The 20,761-nt window shown below is 37.9% G+C and overlaps 2 protein-coding genes across 2 annotated transcripts in view; one reads left to right on the top strand and one right to left on the bottom strand.

Annotated features, from left to right (window-relative positions):
* Window positions 1-20,761, bottom strand: part of ZDHHC2 (zinc finger DHHC-type palmitoyltransferase 2) — a 721,436-nt gene that overhangs the window by 225,418 nt on the left and 475,257 nt on the right. The window lies entirely within an intron of this gene.
* On the top strand, window positions 4,285-14,507 carry FGF20 (fibroblast growth factor 20). Its single transcript, XM_054499146.2, has 3 exons — window positions 4,285-4,885; window positions 10,881-10,984; window positions 13,366-14,507. The coding sequence occupies exons 1-3, from the start codon at window positions 4,600-4,602 to the stop codon at window positions 13,609-13,611; spliced, it is 636 nt and encodes a 211-aa protein (XP_054355121.1). The 5' UTR covers window positions 4,285-4,599; the 3' UTR covers window positions 13,612-14,507.

Here is a 20,761-nt window from a genome sequence, read left to right as displayed (position 1 = left end):
TCATAAATAACTTGTTCCTATCATTATTTATTTTGATGCTCAAATTGTCCCAGATTTGGCTTATGTCCCCTGGACAAGTCCTTATTCTCTCTCTCTTTTTTTTTTTAGTACTTCCTTGCCTTCTGGCACAAAAAATAATGCCCCAGTCCTGGAACCAGACGTTTCTCCAAGGTTCCATTGATCATTTTAGTAGGAGACTGAACTGAGAAACCAAAGCTTAGATGCTAGATACGCTCATTGACTTGGGAGGTTTGCTTCTAGGCCCTTTTAGTGCACGGGGATAAGATATGCACATACACACACACAGGCACCAAGGATTAATACTGATAGCGGCAATTCCAATTAAACACTACAAGGTTCATTTCAATCTTCCTTCTTTTCATATTAGAACTCTATTCTTTAATAATGAAACCCCTAGCTCTCATTATCTTCAATATATTTATTCATTTGTTCAATTCTACAATACACTAATCTAACCCTTGCTACTAAGGAAAACAATCTTTCTCATTGAAGTTCGAGATTTGTTTATGTGGTTTTTCTTTAGATCTTGATTATATCATCAAAAGACAGAATTTGATAGTTACTTGAGTTTCTTTCTTTCTTTCTTTTTAAATATGTTATTCATCCCTTCTGTGTGGTTATATTACTCACTTTAATACAGTTAGGTTCATTTGCTCCTGGTTTTATTCCATCCCCACTTCTCTCTCATTTTTTTATTTTACTTTTAAAAAATGTAAAACATTAACATTTCTCCAAAAGTCAAAACTCTATAAAAAGTTCTCAGACGAGTGTCACTCCTCCATCCCTTCCACTCCATTCATATCCATCCCCTGGTAACCAACTAACCAGGTAACCAAGTTCATTAATTTTTGGTTATCCATTCTGTGTTTATTTTTAGAATAAATAAGCATACACATGTGGACATTTCTCATTTTTTTCTTTCTTACAGAAAAGGCAGACACTATATATATTCTTTGCTATTTTCACTTAACGGTGTATCCTGCAAATATTCCATGTTTGTTCATAGACATCTTTGTCAGCTGTATAATGCTCCATTGTGTGAATGTACCATAATTTATTCAGTTTCCTATGCATGGAAATTTATGTTGTTGCTAATATTTTGTAATTATAAATAATGAATAATGTGCAAATATACTCTTATTTTATTGGGGATGTATATCATGACTATTAAATCAGCTCTATTTCTTTTTCTCAAATTGAACACATGTGGTACCATCAAAAGGTATGAACTCCTCATGTGTAAAAACAAAGGTTCCTGACAATATATCATCTGAAAACCTATATAGGGATTATATAGTCTGGAAAACTCTAACTACATTTTGTGGAAGTAGAAGTTGTACCACGTATTTGTATAACAGCAAGGCAAGTGTGGTCTCTAGGAAGCATAGGTAAAGTTGATTAGATTGCAGTGTATACTTAAAAGTTGAATAATGCACTCTTGTAAAACACTCTTCAAAATTATTTAACTTCCCATGATATCATCACAGCATGTGCAAAAAAAAAAAAAAATCTTTAGTGTTATCTTTTCCTGTCACATGACTAGTGCAAACAAAAGAAATCCTTATCTTTTTGTTTCTAGTCTGGTCCTTTATAAAACGGCATTAAGCACCATTCAAAACTTACACATTAAAGGGTTGGTTTGGGAAAAAAAGATTTATTTTGTATTTCAGACCAATTATATTTGTTAAGTTAGAGAGCAAAAATTTTCACAACTAGAGTTTTCTAGCATATTCTATGCATAGAAAACTATAGTTTTAAAACCATTTTCCAATATATTTTTACATTTAAGTCTCATAGCAACTCTAGGCATAGTAGTTAGGCTGGAGTTATATTATCCTTATTTTACAAAAGAGAAAATAAAAACATTTAGAGAATTTAAGGAAATTGGCCTGTGATGTTGGACTCTGGACTAAACTAGGATCTAGGACCATATTTTTTCTCTATAAAGCAGGATGTGCCTATGTCATATGGCCATTGTGGTGATCAAATAAGGTAATACACGTGTAAATACCAAGGTGTACAAAGAGAAGGTGATTCTGTTATGAAAGTATTTAAACTTTCATGACTATTAATAAGAAATTCCCCATATTTTTGTATATATATAAGCAATACAACAGATTTGAACAGTCTAAGAGCTATAGCTCATACAGCAGGACTAAAGTGTTCATGTGGGAAAATAGTTTGTAGATTGAACTAGTACCTTTAAAAGCAGGTGATGATAATATATTTCCATTGTAGAATAATTAACAGCATTATATGTTGCACAGAACTTGGACCTTGAAACAAACCTCATTAAAAGGCACTTGATCTAAGTTTAAAACACTTAAGTATCTCCTCTTTAAAAGTGATCAGTGGATGTACTGGCTACTTCAGTTATCCTGCTATGAGATTCACACAACTTTGATCTAACTTTCTTTGATTTAACACTGCAATTAAGAAGATTTGGTTCAAAGTAAAAGCTCATTGGTTGATGTTTTACACTGATGTGATAATGTTTACACAGATGTGCTTTGAAATCTTGATTATGGTGGATTTGGGGTCCTACCACAAGACAGACTGCTGTTATTTGAAAGGTGAAATAATATAACATTTACCTGGTACAACCTTTAAAACAGACTTAGCAATATACGTTTCTAAAGTGATTTATCTGTTTATTGTTTTAGCCACTGTTTTTGTTTTATTTCATATCTATCAACGGTAAATCACTTGCTTTAAGAACTCTTTTATAACTTGGTTACACAAGGGTCAGTAGTTAGGCCTGTAGTGATGAAAATGTGTAACTATACCCACTTTAGAGCACCTGCCAATTAATTAGAAAAAATCCTTCAGAGCAAATGAAATAAACCAGTCAAATCCAACTGAGCTCCCAGGTTTAGGCTTTTTTTGAACAGACCATGAAACAAGACTGAGAAAGTAATCTTCATCAGTTCCCTAAAACTTTTCACTCAGAGGAAGCATAAATCTGCCCAATGATTCTCAACTCTTCTACCACTGAAAAATTTTAACAAAAAGATCTTGAATTTAACTAGTGGTGCAAAACCAGTTTCAACGTTTAAATGGACATGTATCTAATTCCTTGGCTTCCATGGTTTTTGATTTTACAAATATGCGCAAGCATTCTTCAATTTTACCAGTAACTTTTGAAGTCTCAAAACACATCAAGCCTCAAGACTATTTCCATTTAGTTATTTTTAGATTTTATAATTAAAATGTAAACCAAAAAAATCTAGCTTTTACAAAAACGCAACTAAGAAAAACAGGAAAGTGCTCTTAGATTGTATAAGGGCCCAAGAGGCCACTCATCATTTATGACAATATTCCAGATATTCATTTTCTATTCATGGCAAAATGTAGAGATGTAAATCATTTCTTTCCAGCCTATTTGGATTTACTCTAAATCCTTGGATTCGTGATTATATTATTATTTTACACTAATTAGAAGTTCATGACCTTAGCACACAACTAAAAATACATATGTGTATTATGTATATATATATATGGCAATTTTGGTTATATTATGTGCTGAGTAAAGATAAACATTAAAGAGAAATTGTAAAGAGGGGGAGGGAGGGTGTTCCTTACCTAACCTTGATTATGTAAAGAAAATCCCCCATCTAAATGATAAAAGAAAGGAGTAATGCTTGTACATTTTATTAGTGTTTTAAAATTAGTGAGTTAAACTGTCAAAGCTTTGATTTTTCTTTCATGTGTGTCTGGGCAGGTCTGTAAGCCTCAGGTAACGCCCTTTTTCCTTCTCCCTTGCTTACCTTTCTTTGCACCTGTCCACTGCAGGCTCCCAAGGAGTCCAATTCTCCTTTTCTCTCTTTCCTCCTCCTACCAATGCCCTCCTTCTCTTTCTCTCTCTCCCCGCCTTCCCTCCCTCCTCCCTTCCTCTTCTTCTATATACCTGCCAAGTTGGGCTCCTTTTAGCGGCGATCTATCACTGAAAAGCTCACATCAAAGGCGGTTGCACGGCCGCAGCTGAACAGCATCACCGCTGTCCCAAGGACAACCCCAAAGAGGGGCCTCGACTGCACCTCCTCGAAGTTGCTGGCTGGCTTTGGCCAAGTGCAGGAATGGTTTTTGCGAGGGCATGGATGGAGAAGTGCCAAGGGCCCCTTTTGGTCACTTCCGAAGAGCAAAAACGTGTTGAGAGGAGACCGGTTTAAGATTTCAAACAGAACCTCCCCAGCGCGCATGAAAGGACTTGATTAGCATATGTCAAGAGGACCCGCTTATATACTCGGTGTGTATGTACACAGGACTCTGATCTGATCAGTTTGCGGAATTGGAGCCCCAGCCCACAGCCCTAGTCCTGGTATTGGCTGCGGCAGCTATAGATATTTCTGCAGAGCCAGCAGCCGGCTCCCACCTACCCAAGGAGAGAAGATCGCTCCAAGACAGTGAGAGCTTCCCTGCCATTTCAGTGCAAAGTCCCTCCGGAGCGACCTCAGAGGAGTAACCGGGCCTTAACTTTTTGCGCTCGTTTTGCTATAATTTTTCTCTATCCACCTTCATCCCACCCCTACAACACTCTTTACTCGGGGGTCTTTTGTGTTCCGGATCTCCCCCCCACCCATGGCTCCCTTAGCCGAAGTCGGGGGCTTTCTGGGCGGCCTAGAGGGCTTGGGCCAGCAGGTGGGTTCGCATTTCCTGTTGCCTCCTGCCGGCGAGCGGCCGCCGCTGCTGGGCGAGCGCAGGGGCGCGGCGGAGCGGAGCGCCCGCGGCGGGCCGGGGGCTGCGGAGCTGGCGCACCTGCACGGCATCCTGCGCCGCCGGCAGCTCTATTGCCGCACCGGCTTCCACCTGCAGATCCTGCCCGACGGCAGCGTGCAGGGCACCCGGCAGGACCACAGCCTCTTCGGTACGTACTAGCATCCCGACCCCACCCCCATCTGCGCCCCAGCTCGGCTCCTCGTCCCCTCCCCGTGCACCTCCCTCTTTGCCTGCCAAGGGCGTCAGCGCTGTGCGGAGCCCGGAGCTCCCCTGGACCCATCCGGTGCAAGATGCAGGCTGGGGCTGAAGGGCTGGCCAGAGCAGCCGCGGGGAGAAATTTTCCTGCCGGTTTGTCGCCGCAGCCTCTAGCAGGGCAGCAGCTCCAGATGCTGGGGGCGGGAGGAGAAAGGATGGGCGCTTCGCAAGCTCGTTCCTGCCTTCCCCTTACCCTTCCCGCTGCCAGGGACACCAAGACCTGGTGCACTTGGTTGGCATCACAGTTCTTGCACTGCTTACCTAGCAGGCAGTTTAAAAAAAAATCCTTGTATGTTTTTCTCCGATTTCCTTTCTCATTTTCCCCCATGCCGTCCACTTTACAAAAATTAACAGCAGGAAGCGCTGGGCTTCTTCAAACATGCCCCACAGTTATGCAGCTGATTATGCACCCGAGGCTGCTCTTGGCATGGATTGCGAGCATTTACGTGTCTACGTAGAGACCTGCAAATGTTCACCTGAAGAGGTAGCAGATTAACTTTCCGTGGGCACCTTCGCTACTGTAGGGCTCACCTGTCTGAGGTTCCCTGAGCTCCTAAGTTCTATCTGGGTGAGAAAAGAAAAGGAAAGGGGGGGGAGGGGTGGGGGAGGGGGAAGACCACCCGGCTACTGAGCATGCCTAGTTCTTCAGCCAAGCTCCTCTTTAGAAATTGTGCAACCTGAAAGCAAGGATCTTGGTATTGACCTTAGGAAAGAGGAAATGGGAAAGCGAAAGAAGATATGGGTGGGAACACAGACCAACGTGTTTCAGAATACCTCCAGCAGTGCCTGGGAAGAGAAGGGGTTAAAAGAAACAAGAGAATGATTGTTAAGGCCAGTGTCTGTTAAGATACTAGATCGGGAGGGTCTCTCCTGTTAATGACTTCCTAACTAGCTGTGTAACTAGAAAGTGCTTTCATCAGTCTGAGGCTTAGTTTTCTGTACAAAGATGGGGTGCTCTCCGGTTCTAATATCCCAGGATCTTTCCCCATAGCTGAAGTTTCCATTCTATTAGTTAACCTGCCAGCAATCTCAAAGGATTTTTGATCATCAAACTTTTGACATCATTGGAAAAATTCATTTTATTTTTAAAAAAGATACCATTTATTTGTCAGCCACAATCCGTAGCGCTACGGAGTTCTTTGAGAATCCACCCCATCTCTGAATGGCCCTCTCTTATCGTGTCATCACCCCCTTGTTCTTATAATTATTCCCTTTTTGACTTGCAGGACTCATTAAAACTTTGGAGAAGTGTAAATCTTAGTTCGAGGGGGCATTTGTAACTCTAGATGTAGAAATAAGCATGTGGTGGTCATTTGGTAGCACTTAAAGGCTTAGAAAATTAACTTTTAAAAACCCACATGTTTGCAGCTTCCACTGATCTCTTCCAAATTCCCATTGACTATCAGTCAAGAGTGTCATGACCTAGTAGCCAACCTGGGGTCACTTTTAGAAAGTGGTTTTTAAATTGAGGAGGCTTGAGATTTTCTAACTTCTGGCCTCCGGCAATCTTCCCACCTCGGCCTCCCGAAGTACTGGGATTACAGGCATGAGCCACCGTGCATGGCCCTGAGATTTCCATTCTGAAGAATTTTGCTGACACCAGGTGGCTCAGTTCTCTTGCCTTTAAGGATGACTTCACTGCGCTCATTACAGAAAAATATTCCAACTACCAGAAAGCTTTAGAAATAAACACAAATGTGATAATACTTATAGGTAGAGCAGGTAGAAGTTAAGCTTAGGTAATAGTCAGAATTTCACCTGCCATACACAGTGTAGCCTTGGAAATTCTACTTTTAAGAAACTTGTGGCCGGGCGCAGTGGCTCATGCCTGTAATCCCAGCACTTTGGGAGGCCGAGGTGGGTGGATCACGAGGTCAGGAGTTCAAGACCAGCCTGGCCAAGATAGTGAAACCCCGTCTCTACTAAAAATACAAAAAATACAAAAAAAAAAAAAAAAAAAAAACCATTAGCTGGGCGTGGTGGCGGGCACCTGTAATCCCAGCTACTCGGGAGCCTGAGGCAGAGAATTGCTTGAACCCAGGAGGCGCAGGTTGCAGTGAGCCAAGATCACACCACTGCACTCCACCCTTGGCGACAGACCAAGATTCAGTCTCAAAAAAAAAGAAACTTGTAATTAAACTGTAATCTCCCCAGTGACAGAAAACAAAACAAAAAAAGGCCTCTTTTGCTTTGTGTCTGTTTATAAGACTGACCCTATGGGGAGAGATTAGTAAATATTTGTAGACTTGATAACATTCATTAATGGCATTTAATGGCATTTCTTTAGGAATGGAAGTTGAATATCAGAATTATCATCTTGCTAGCACATTTTGTTTTTGCTAAATTTGTGTTAATTATTTAGTAGCTGCAAAAAAATTGACATATTAAATTTGTGCCAGTGTAGGTCACTCTATGGTGGGAGACTATGTATAGGAACAAAATACTGTTAAAAAAAAGGAAGATAACCCAGATTAGTCTGGGAGTGAATGGCCTCCTTGTGATGTATTGTAGTGCATCCTAGTGGCCTTCAATATCTTAGACATCATAACTTACTTTAAGGGAGTGTGGGTAAGAAGAAAGTTTATGTTCAACCTATGTAACATTATGTGCTTCTGTATGTTTGGCTTCTTTTGCTAGTGCTTCAGTTACTAATTATTAAATTATTATGTTTTTTAAACTCTTATCTTTGCTGTCAGGGTGACAGTTTTGAAAACTCAAGGATGGCTATATGAGATGTTAAAGGAAATAACTTTTTTTTTTTTGGCCAGTTTTATACTAATTTGGCCATTAGTTATCTCTGTATTTATAATGGAGTTTTCCTGCACAGTAGTACACAGCAGGAACAGCTTACCTAATATGTAAACATGGAATCATTTCTGAAAAAAAAAGTTTAGCCTGAGATCAAACATATTTCTTTAAAGGCTTTTCCTTTATTCTCCCCTATTCTCCATAGATTTGTCTGATGTGGTTGCATTGTGGGTTGACTCACCTGTTTATTATGATTATTAAAAAGGCTGGCTTTGAAAGTGATACCAGAAAAACAAAGTACCTCCAAGTCTTTTTATGGGACACTGGACATTAGAAAATCTATCTAAAATCTGTGATTACCTCTTAAGGAAAGTTTTTCATGTCTACTCTTTGTAAAGGAATTAGCTTAGCTGCTACCTCATATTATAAGTAAGGAAGACTTGTCAAATCTCATTTAAGAATCAAATGATTACAAATTACTACGTGGTATACTATTTCCTCAAGGAGAAAAAGGATCAGAATTTAAAAGTGTGACTAAAATCTTTAAGAGGAACACACACACAAAACACATAACCTCTTTCCCATCAGTCCTATGAGCCATTGCAAAATTATTTATGCCTGGTTATATATAAGGTTTTGGGTGTTGTTTACTAAAGTTAAAACTATTGCATATAATTATTCTAAGAACATAAATAATCTTGTGTCTTTCTACAGCTACATTTTTTTTAGCAAGATGACAGCATTAAGATAACAATTAAAGTGTAGGTGGCTTACCTCTGAGTTTTCCAAGAAAAATGAACACTTTATGAGATTTGTTATATAATTAGCTTATATGGAAATTAAAGCCATATTTTATTGTAATTGAAAACTTGTTCTATTCTACATTCTAATCACTTAATCAGTTCCTGTTCTTTGAAAGACAAGAGAATCTTAATGTAAATCAGATACTTAAAGGGAATTAAGTTGCATTTCAACCACAGTACACTTTTTAATTTGAATGTAACATTCAATACAAAGTAATTATACATTTGTAATTATATCCTGAATGAAATTACATTAATATATATATTTTCTACCAATTATGTTTTGGGCCTATATTTTTGTTTCTGGCAGGACTCTTTTGCTAACGAACTTGGCAGTGAGTTTGATTTTCCTTCACTCCCCACCTCTGTATTTGTCATTATGATGGCTGTCCTAAGCCTTCTTGCTGTATCTTATCTTCTTAGGCCTTAGGCTTTCAATGAGGGATCCTGGCTCTTTCAAGCCACTTATAGACTATTTAGCAGTGTATTGTTGCTGTAAGATCCTTGATAGCTCTAGTGTTCTACATGATCTCCTAATAGTTTGAAAGAGCTCATTTGTCTTGCTAAGAATCTCTGTTTCTGACAAAGAGTGAATTAGGCTTTGGATAGAATAGAGCCCTGCATATCAGCAAATAGTCAGATTCTGTACTTTCCCTTGGCCTTGGGAGTATCACGTGTCCAAACAGGAACTTGTACAATAAATCAAGAAATGACTTAAGAGCAAGAGTCAGGCTAAATGGTACACATTTATACTGTTTGTAGAGCTCAGGATGGGGTGAAGGGGTGAAGGTAGAATGCTATTGAGGAAGGCAGTGCCAAGCATAGAAAATACAGCTATGCTTTTTCAGCAGAGTCGAAGAGGGAAGAATGAGACAAAGGCATTAGTCCAAAGTTTAGTGTGTGCAGAAAAAAAAAGGGTGATTCAGAGGGAGGCGTTAAGTTTTTCTTTTTTAAACTGTGGTGTATCGGTGTATTTAGGGAAGAGTTTTTGATCCCAGTTTACTGATAAATGGAAATAATTCCAGAAAGTTATTGATAGCAAATCTACTTGCATGCTAATTTATTATATTTGGCTATCATATTTAATGAATCATAAAGTCCTTTTTCTTCTCTGAACTATACAATTTAATTTTAAAAATTACATAGCAGGAAACATAGCATGTTATATAATCTATAAAGTCTTGAAACTACTGTATTGTCCTCAAGAAACAGTATCCTGAAGTAGAAACAGTGGATTAGGGCTAAGAATGTAAGTTTAAATGTCAGTTCTACCAATTATAAATATCATGTCCCTTAGGCAAGTCAGTAAGCCTTTCTGAGCCTCAGTTTCTTTACATGTAAAATGGGGATAATAATATCTTCCCTATTTATTTTAAGGGCTTGTTTTTTAGGGCCAGATAAGAAAATACAAACAAATGCCCTTTATTGACTATAAAACACTGTTATACCCAATAAGGGATGCTGCTGCTCCTAGAAACAGATTGACTTGATTTATTGTAAATAAAAACAAAACAATGAATAGAAAATGGTTATAATTAACTGACAGGATCATGGAAAACTGAGAATACCTCTATTATATATTAATTTATGATAATAATAGCTTCCATTTGTTGAATGCTTAAATGTGTCAGTCCTCACCCATCTCCTTTAGGGAGGCATTTCATCCATTTTGCATATGAGGAGGTTAAAGTTCAAAGAAGACAAATGACTTGCCTACTCAACCTAGTTAGTAAGTTCCTGAACTGGAATTCAAACCTAGCTCAGTCTGGTGTAAGGTTTCACACCCTTCACATTATACCATTGTTGTAGTACTTTCTCCTTAGTTCAGTTAAAAGCAGAGGTCCTTGTCACATGACCAGGAAAGATTAGGCTCATGGACACATAGAAGGGTGAGAAAAATGGAATTTATTGGCCAAAAAGGAAAAAAAACTAAGCAAAGCAAGAGAGGTTCCTGTTAACAGGCCCCCATCTTACAGATTGAATCCTAGGTTACCACCCCGTTACAGGGGAGGCCAGGCTCCTCCCCGCTGCAAAGGGTATCAACTTTCCGAGGCTCCATCCTGTTGTTCCAGCACGCAGGCCGGTCAGAGGTTCTCTGGGAACCCCTTTATACTTGATTGTCTCACCGTGGTGAACAATTTTTTCGTTTTTTTGTCTTTTTTTATCTGTCATAAAACAATTGCATAGCTGTTTCCATTGTACAAAGGACTTTTACACATACATCATTATATTTGGCAATAATGGCCGACTACCGCTACTGTTTGGAAGATTTTGTTAGTCATATGCTCATTCATAAATACAAAACATGGTGTTTTTATGAATTGTTTACATATGCAGGTATCTTGGAATTCATCAGTGTGGCAGTGGGACTGGTCAGTATTAGAGGTGTGGACAGTGGTCTCTATCTTGGAATGAATGACAAAGGAGAACTCTATGGATCAGTACGTATTATTTCTATTTTTTATTATTATTGTAATTCTTAAAATAATGACTATTATGTAATTAAAATGTCTACCAAGAATGTCTGGTAGAAGTATATAAAACGTACTTACGTAGAAATTGAAATCTATCCTGCTACATTTCCATGTGTCTGGGCAATAGTATAGTAACTCAATTATATTTTTAAAACCCCCAACCATTATTACCTTCAGCTCATTAGTTCTTCCTATACATTACCTTGAGTCTTTCTAGTTTTCTCGGTATTTTAATCATTCCCTCCAGAGACAGAGATAAATGGGAGAATATTTTTTTCTTGCCATGTTAAACTGTCTCACCTTTATGTTTATTTAAGGTAAACTTTGTCTACTTGTTATCATCTTCCACAGCTAAATATACGTCACTTACTTACTGACCTTTGTATTTAAGAAATAAGTGAATAAAGTTGTGGGATACTGCAAGTAACAGGAGAAGATGGCAAACACATTGTTCTTCTATGCCTGTAGTCTTGAAAATTACAGTAGCCATGGGCTCATTCAAAGTTGTATTGGGCAATTTTTAAGTTGCTCCTGGGGATGAGTGCACGTCTGTGGGTCTACTATAAATGTTTAAATATGCCACTTAAGTTATACTTTTCAGGTTAATATTTCATCAGTATAAGTTTTTTGTTTTTGTTTTTGAGAACAAATCTGCAATAGCAACACAAGAATTAAAATAGCAGGATGATATCCCACTCTACCTTACAGCACAATATGGATTTTCCTCTTTCATTGTTAACATTTTTTCATTTGTTCACAGTTGCTTAAATGCTTTTATAAGAATTGGTAAGATAAAAATGTATGCCAGTATCCCACTCCTCTTCTTATGTGAACTCTCTTCTTGAGGTTGAAGTCTCTGTAATTATTTCCATGAAGAATTGACTTTGTATGATTAAGCAGATGGCACTATCTGGTAACTTTTTTTTCTTAAAAAGTTTCTTAAAAAAACTGGAACCACAATATTCAGCTAGAGTCTTAATATACACTGAGAAGAATTGGTGATGATATTGAAGTAGATGAATATTTGTCCTTTGTAAGGGTAAAACTTTTTATTTCTAGGCTTCCTGTCAGCTCAGAACAAAGAAAAACAATGCAATGTGTAATAATCATAAGTATAGAATTACAATAAAATTAATAGAATTGCAATACAAAAAACATGCACACAATCTTCATGTGTATGTTGGATTTAAAAAAAGCAACTGTGGTTTATCACTTAGGACAATATACAGTCCATTTTGAAAAGACAATAAATCATTGGGCTTTTATCTTAATCGTAAAAGATCCAGATAAAAAATTGTGGAGAACATATCATCAAACAATTAGTAAATTCATAAAGAGAAGGTATATGATTTGGAGTGATGATCATGAATTTGGAATTTGGTTCTTAGCAAGATCTTGAAATGCTCCAAGGTGAGAGTAGAGGCTTGATAGGTAGAACTCTGGCATCTAATGATGGAAAAAGATAAACTACAGGTCTGCTTGGTACTGATGGTGGTAGTAGGGTGATAATATGGGACATGAGAAAATTCAGCGTATTTATTAGGTACTTGAAAATAAAATTGGGAATTGACATTTGACTGAAAGTTCTTTAAAGGAGGGGTCCCCAACCCCTGGGCCATGGACTGGTATTGGTCTGTGGCCTGTTAAAAACTGGGCTGCACAGCAGGAGGTGAGCAGCAGGCAAGTGAGCGAAACTTCTTCTGAATTTACATGCTACTCTCCATTGCTCACATTCCCACCTAAGCTCCGCCTCCTGTCAGATCAGCGGCGGCATTAAATTCTCATAGGAGCATGAACCCTATTGTGAACTGTGCATGCGAGGGATCTGGGTTGCATGCTTCTTATGAGGATCTAATGCCTGATGATCTGTCACTGCATCCCTTCACCCCCAGATGGGACAGTCTAGTTGCAAGAAAACAAGCTCAGGGCTCCCATTGATTCTATATTATGATGAGTTGTATAATTATTTCTTTATATATTACAATGTAATAAAAATGGGAATGAAGTACACAATAAATGTAATGCACTTGAATCACCCTGAAACCATCCCCTCTCCCCGTCCTGGTCCGTGGAAAAATTGTCTTCCATGAAACTGGTCACTGGTGCCAAAGAGTTGGGGACTGCTACTTTAAAGTACACTGCCAGATGAAGTCACCTGCACTAAGAATCAGAGATGACATATGAACTAAAACAAAATAAAGCAAAACCAATTTAACCTTTTTCGTTCTTTGACAAGGCAAATAAATGAAAATATAGAGTTGAAACTTGTAAGGAAATTATCTCAAAGGCAATTTCAAAAAATATCTCAAAGGTATTTAAAAAAATAATAGTTATCTTCTCTCTTTCAGGAGAAACTTACTTCCGAATGCATCTTTAGGGAGCAGTTTGAAGAGAACTGGTATAACACCTATTCATCTAACATATATAAACATGGAGACACTGGCCGCAGGTATTTTGTGGCACTTAACAAAGACGGAACTCCAAGAGATGGCGCCAGGTCCAAAAGGCATCAGAAATTTACACATTTCTTACCTAGACCAGTGGATCCAGAAAGAGTTCCAGAATTGTACAAGGACCTACTGATGTACACTTGAAGTGGGATAGTGACATTATGGAAGAGTCAAACCACAACCATTCTTTCTTTTCATAGTTCCCATCATAAAATAATGACCCAAGAATACATTCAGAATATTGAAGTCTATTTTCTACTGGGAGACTGGATTTGGAAAGAATATTGAGAAAAAAAATCAAAAAAAAAAATCTTGACTAGAAATAGATCATGATCACTCTTTATAAGTGGATTAAGTTCCCTTAGATACTTTGGATTAGTCCTTACTGGTAGACTGAAGCCAAAAATCTGTTAAATTGTGGATAATGGGAACCCTCACATGGTTGCTGCTGGTGCCTCACCTCTCTGGATTATGTTTACTTTAAAATTTATGTTAAAAATAGAGACTTCATGTTGAAGAAATGGATTGACTTAGTCAAGATCATTGCTACATAAACTCTGAGGACCTTGTAGAATTCACAGGTTATGGCATTATATGATTTAAGAAAAAAAAAAAACTGAACACCACCTGGGTGAAACATGAACTATGAAACATGCCACACCAAGACAGAACACTTTTTAAAAGAATGGACCTATTTATACACTTTCAATTTGAAAATATTTATTATATATATTTATTTATTAAAGAGTTTATTTTTTACTGGGATATGAAGATAATACAAAGAGTAAAAAACAACAAAACTTCCTTTGTTGTGCCATTACTTTATTGTGGTGTCTTGTTCTGTAAAAAAGACATTATTATACCACTTTAACCATAGAATCAGATTTTGAATTTCTTTTTAAAAATATAGTATAGATTATATTTTTTATGCAGTCAATTGCCTTCTAAATGTAACATTGGTTCCTTTTGGCCTAGAAAAATGCCTCATTGATTTGTATTAAATTCAACACACATTCAAAAGGGAATTAAACATTTTCATGTAATGTTTTGGCTTCATTGCTTTTCAGGTGAAAGTTCTTTTATTTATATAACATTTAAAAATGACAAAATTCTAAATGCCCTAGAGAAGGACTTTAGTATTTAAAGAACTTCTAATGTTGAAAAGTATTGAACATTACAGCCAACTTGAGTTTACTTATTTTCTTAATTCAGTGTGGCAAAGACCATTTCTTTCACCCAATATGGTTGTAGAAAGAATAAGTCTTTTTACCACCTCCATTAACAATGGTAAGTCCCCATCTACCTGAGTCGGGTATTCTTTTCATTATATCTCTTATTTAGCCATTTATTCAGCAAACATTTTTTTTTATTTTCTTTTTTAATTAAATTTTTATCGTAGAGATCGAGTCTTGCTATGTTGCCCAGGCTTGTCTCAAACTTCTGGCCTCAGATGATGTTCCCACCTCAGCCTCCCAAAGTATTGGGATTACAGGCATAAGCCACCATGCCTGGCACTGCACAGGTTCATTAAATGCTACTATACACCAGACACTGTGTTAGGCACTGGGGGAAATGGGGTGGTCCAGATAGAGGTGGGCCCTACATCATGGAGCTTAATGGCTGGTGGGAAAGACAGATAGTAAACAAGTAAATTAACAAATACCGTAATTATGAATGGTGAGTTATTCTATGAGGAAAACAAGGTTCAGACAGAAAAAAAAGAAAGAACAAATTTAGGATGGCTCAGAGAAGGCTTTTCTAGGGAGATGACATTTCTGATGGGCCCTAAAGGGTGAGAAGGGGCTACCCAGGTAAAGAGAAGGATGAGAACCTTCTAGGGGGAGGAAACAATAAGTCTGGGGTTCCTAAGGCAGGAAATAGCTTTGTGGCTGGAGCTTAGTGAGCTATTGGGAGAGTGGCACAGATGAGTTTAGAAAGCTAAGCAGATACAAATTCTGGCAGATTTGTAGAAGTCCTTCTGAGATTTTATTTCCTGGTGCCCAGGAGTTGTCAGTGCTGCCACCCTCATGGCTGGGCGTGTAGTCATGATAGTGGACCAGCTGCCACTCTTTACCAACCTGGAGAGGTGGGTAAGATGAGGATTGCTGGCCTCTACCCCCGGAGTTTCTGATGTGTATTTCCGGGGTGGGGTCTAAAAATGTGCATTTCTAGTTTCACCTAGTTTCCTAGGTGATGTTGACTGCACTTTGAGAGCCACTGTTCTGGAACAGTGTTTCTAACATTTGATGTACATATGAATCACCTGGGGGTTCTTATTAGAGGATCATCTGGGATTTTGCCTTTCTAAAACATCCCAGTGATGCTCGATGTTGCTAGATCTTGAAGCATACTTTGAATGACAAGACTATTGCTTTAATGCTATCTTATTTCTATATTCATTCACCATCTTATTACTTACACAAATTAATGCTGATGTGTACGGTGAGAGGAGAGAGTTCAACATATGACTTTAATAAAGCTACACATGAATGTTCGTGTATGTGAAGAGTTGGGTGTGCACTCGGGTGTGTATATGGGAGAGATAGAGAAGGAAATGTTTTAGCTCAAAACCTCTTGGTTTTGTGAATATAAAAAATAGTAAAAATAGTTTAGCAGTAGTACTTTAATAATCTTCAAAATAACCCCATTTTTACTTTTATTTATAAACTAAAAAGTAAAAAACTACCTTTGGTTCAATGCTTGACATCCATATTTAAAGTACATGCCCTAAAGCAAGCATTAAGCAAATATTTTAAGTCTTTTGCAAAGTGGTTCTGGTGTCTAAACTTGTAACTCTGAGGGAAATTTTATACATTTAAAAAGACAGTACACTGATCAAAGATGGCCCCAAATAAATGTTGTTTTTCAATCAAAATTTTTTCGAGATATAACAGAAATATATGTCTAACATTTTTATTGTGACAGACACTTGTAGTAATTTGAGGAATGAAATGTGATTAAAACAATGGTTTTATAAACTTGTAGAAAACTAGGAAGTCACTATATCTTTTAATCTTATTATGTTTATATATTGGCATCCATTCCTATGTCAGAAAAATCATTTGCCTTTGCTGGACTGACACTATTTGAAGAAATGATTATTGGGTATCCAGAGGGATTTTACTTGATACTACTAAATGGAAGTTATATGTCAACATATTAATTAACTCATACATGGAGAGATAAGAATAATTTGATTTATTATCACATCGATATTTTGAAACCAATTTATTATATTCTCAGGATGCTAGTGAGAAACTTCATCTGTTATCCTTTTCGTCTCCTTATTTTCTTCATTTAAAAATGTTCTATTAGTAATTATAAATTAACTTACAGTTTTTCTTCTTTTTTATTGCAATATTAACTATTAACTACCAATTGCCAAACTTCTCCACATTTTCTGCAATGATAAGAGAAATCTAAGTACATGGGGGTGGAGAAAACTCTTGGTCTGTCGATTCCAAAGGGTTTGGTTTTTAGACAAATGCAATGTCAAAACAAGGAATTTATTTTATTTATTTATTTATTTTTTTACTTTAAGTTCTAGGATACATGCACAAAACACGTAGGTTTGTTATATAGGTATACATGTGCCATGGTTTGCTGCACCTACCAACCTGTTTTCTAGATTTTAAGCCCCACGTGCATTAGGTATTTGTCTTAATGCTCTCCCTCCCCTGCCGCCCATCCCCCAACAGGCCCCAGTATGTCATGTTCCCCTCCCTGTGTCCATGTGTTCTCATTGTTCAACTTCCACTTATGAGTGAGAACATGCAGTGTTCGCTTTTCTGTTCCTGTGTTGCAAAACAAGGAATTTAAGGCCACTAACCCTTTGTGAGATTATAGATCTATCAAAAACTTAATGTATAAAAGTAAGAAAGCCATTCAGGCTATCCCTTACGTTCATAATGCAGTTACGGCAATTTCCAGTTTTGTGAATTAGCTAATCATCAGAAATATCTCATATATACCAAAAGCCTGACTTCAATAGAAAAGTTGTTAAGCCTACAGATACAATGAGTCCTCACTTAATGTTATTGATATATTCTTGGAAACTGTGTTATTAAGCAAAACAACCTATAATGAAACCAGTTTTACTGTGGGATAATTGATATAACAAAAGTTACATTCCTATGGCATATTTCCCATCACAAAAATATCACCAAACCTCTGACTAATGTAGAAATCAAAATAAAAATTTAGAGACGCATCTCTAAGCTTAACCTTTTTGTTGGAGAAGCAAGAATAGCAATGTGAGTCTTTTGCATGTCCGAAGAGCAAAGAGAAGGTTAGAGGTTTTACAAAAAGGAGAAATGTTCTGTATCATTTTGAAAGAAAGTTCAATTGACACTAGTAAAATGTGGGGAGCTGGCAAGTTCTGATTGGTGAGTGACTGCAGTGGATACAACTAGTCTTAGGGTCCTAACAGGTTGTTTCTGTAGATATTAGATGAAACTGGTCTCGAGTTATAGCAGGCAGTTTCAGCAGCCAGGCTTGCAGAGAATTACATTCTTGGGGCAATGCTATATGCCCTGAGTGCTTTCTTCCCTCTGGCTCCTTGACTCTGTTTTAGTTGGTTATGACACGAATGACTCAGTTTATATGCTTAACTTTCACACTAAAGACCCAAAACACTTTTAATGTTGAACATTGAAATAAATGGGAGTCACATGTACATTTAAGATAGATTAATAACAACATAATGTGATGATAATTATTTACTCATTATTTGGTGAATCAGTAAGCGACAGTGATTGTAGTGGTAGCAGGTTAAATCAAGGAATCAATGTTTGAAAAGCAAAAATTTTTAGGAGCACCTCTTAGCACCATGCAATTTACAAACAAACAATAAATGTGGCGGACTTGCTGAGCACTTTCCTATCTCATCTCTTGTCCTGCATTGGTATGATTATTGTATACTTGACAAATTTTTATTTTCCAATAATTTGTATCCATTCATTCGTTTTCCAACTCTCTTATTCAAGTTCAGGGTTTCTAGGTGCCTGGAATCTATTCCGGCAGCTCCAGGGACAAGGTAGAAACCAGCCCGGATAGGATGTCATGACACCACAGGGCACATTTATGCACACGTACACTCTCACACACACTCAGACAGGGACCATTTACACATATTAATTAGCCTAATGTACACATTTTAGGAAAGTGGGAGGAAAACAGAGTACCTGGTTAAAACCCATGCAAACATGGAGATAATGTGCCAACTCGACACAGGCAGTGGCTGTGCTGTGGAGCCATTTGTTTTCTCATCAACTTTATAATAAAATGACATTGAATGAAATGATTTTATGTGAGGACCTGCTGCACATGCTTTCTAATTTCTAATAATAAATTTTTAAAAAGCCATTACATATTCTTGGTAAGTGAGAAATCAGTCCATTAAGTAACCTTTATATGTTCAGTGCACACTGCTTCTACTAGCAAAAATAATTGGGGTTGTTTAGTCCAAGTTAATTCTGATTTCAATATTCTAACAGTCAACACTTAGACTAATAAAAAAAGGTACGGCCTCAAAGAGGATTGAGCTCTGTTGTTCCTAAGAGATACTCCTGGATCCTTTGGCATATATTTGCATTCTAAATCATATTTTAAAATTTTAAGGGAGAGTTTTTAGATTATCAATTACCCTAAAATATTATTGACACTTTATTGTGTGTGTGTTTTTTTTCTCATTTTTTTTTTTTGACATAGTCTTGCTCTGTCGCCATGCTGGAATGCAGTGGCACGATCTCGGCTCACTGCAACCTCTGCCTTCCAGGATCAAGCAATTCTCTGCCTCAGCCTCCTGAGTAGCTGGGATTACAGGTGCCTGCCACCAGGCCCGGCTAATTTCTTTGTGTGTTTTTAGTAGAGATGGGGCTTCACCATCTTGGCCAGTCTGGTCTTGAACTCCTGACCTCGTGATCCACCCGCCTCGGCCTCCCAAAGTGCTGGGATTACAAGTGTGAGTCACCGCGCTCGGCCTATTGTGTTTTTTTAAAGAGAGGGTTCTGAGTGAGATCTAATCTTTTCTAGCATAAGCACCAGTTTGAAAGACTCACACTTACAGGAGTAGGTATATAGGACTGTGTTAGTTTTCCATTGCTATGTAACAAATTACAGCAAATGCAGACACTTAAAGCAACACCCATGTATTATCTCACAGCTCTGTTGGTCAGAGGCCAAGAAGGCTTGTCTGGGTTCTCCGCTCAGGTTCTCTGAAATCAAATTTTGTACATTTTCAATACCTCCCATTAATGTCTTCACAGATATTAATGACCAGGCAATGTTTTTGCATCCATGAATATTTAAAGTTCACTTTAAGATATTTAATATTCACACTGCCTGGGTTGCCGGAGTTTTGTTTCCTTCAAATATATTCTTTGTATTGAATGCGCCTCCTCTGGTGGGGATGCTAGTTGGTCTTTGCTCTTTCTGTTGGGCTGGGGAACCATGTGGAATTACATCTACTCATTGCAGATGTGTAAAGATACAATGAGAGCACTAATTATCTATGAGGCAGTGAAGGAGTTGGCATGGAGAAGCTGAAGTAGAAGTTAGAAGATCAGTTGCATGTAAATGGAGTTTTGGTTGCTTGGAGCCAAATCTGAAAATCTCTCCATTGTAATGAAGGGCCATAACGTTTTCTGTGTAATATCACTGAACATTTTAGTGGCCAGATGGTGGATTTTAACATTTGTCCAGTTCTAGTGAGACAGTTATTTTAACCCTAAGTTAAAACTAACTAGAGTTAGTTTTAACCTAAGTTCTAGAGATAAATACATGGCCCAGGTTGACCAGTCTTACATGTGATCTTGGCCACAGTATTTATTTAATTTAATTTATTTATTTATGAGACAGAGTCTTGCTCTGTTGCCCAGGCTGGAGTGCAGTGGCACGAGCTCGGCTCACTGCAACCTTCACCTCCTAAGTTCAAGAGATTCTACTGCCTCAGACTCCCGAGTTGCTGGGATTAGAGGCGCCCAGCACAACGCCCTGCTAACTTTTGTATTTTTAGTAGAGACGGGGTTTCACCATGTTGGCCAGGCTGGTCTTTAACTCCTGACCTGAAGTGATCCACCCACCTTGGCCTCCCAAAGTACTGAGATTACAGGAGTGAGCTTCTGTGCTTGAGCATCCATAGTATTTAAATTAAGGATTGGCATGTGAGCCAAGCATTCCAAGCAAAGTCCTGCTTGGTATTCCTGCTGAAACTCTAAAGAAAGTCAGGTTCTCCCCTTTGAGGGCAGGGATTTAGAACCTTAAAGGTTTTGAACTTTAGGTCCGTCTGTGCTGC

Source organism: Pongo pygmaeus, chromosome 7 (genome assembly GCF_028885625.2).
Source record: "Pongo pygmaeus isolate AG05252 chromosome 7, NHGRI_mPonPyg2-v2.0_pri, whole genome shotgun sequence".
NCBI classification, from domain to species: Eukaryota; Metazoa; Chordata; class Mammalia; order Primates; family Hominidae; genus Pongo; species Pongo pygmaeus.
Note: the sequence above shows the minus strand (reverse complement) of the source record. Positions and strands in the feature narration are given on the sequence as shown.

Bases quoted from the DNA above. Each gene is read 5' to 3' on its own strand.
- FGF20 (XM_054499146.2), top strand. From the start codon at position 4,600: ATGGCTCCCTTAGCCGAAGTCGGGGGCTTTCTGGGCGGCCTAGAGGGC. The intron at 4,886-10,880 runs GTACGTACTAGC...TTACATATGCAG, and splicing joins GCAGGACCACAGCCTCTTCG to GTATCTTGGAATTCATCAGT. The intron at 10,985-13,365 runs GTACGTATTATT...TCTCTCTTTCAG, and splicing joins AAGGAGAACTCTATGGATCA to GAGAAACTTACTTCCGAATG.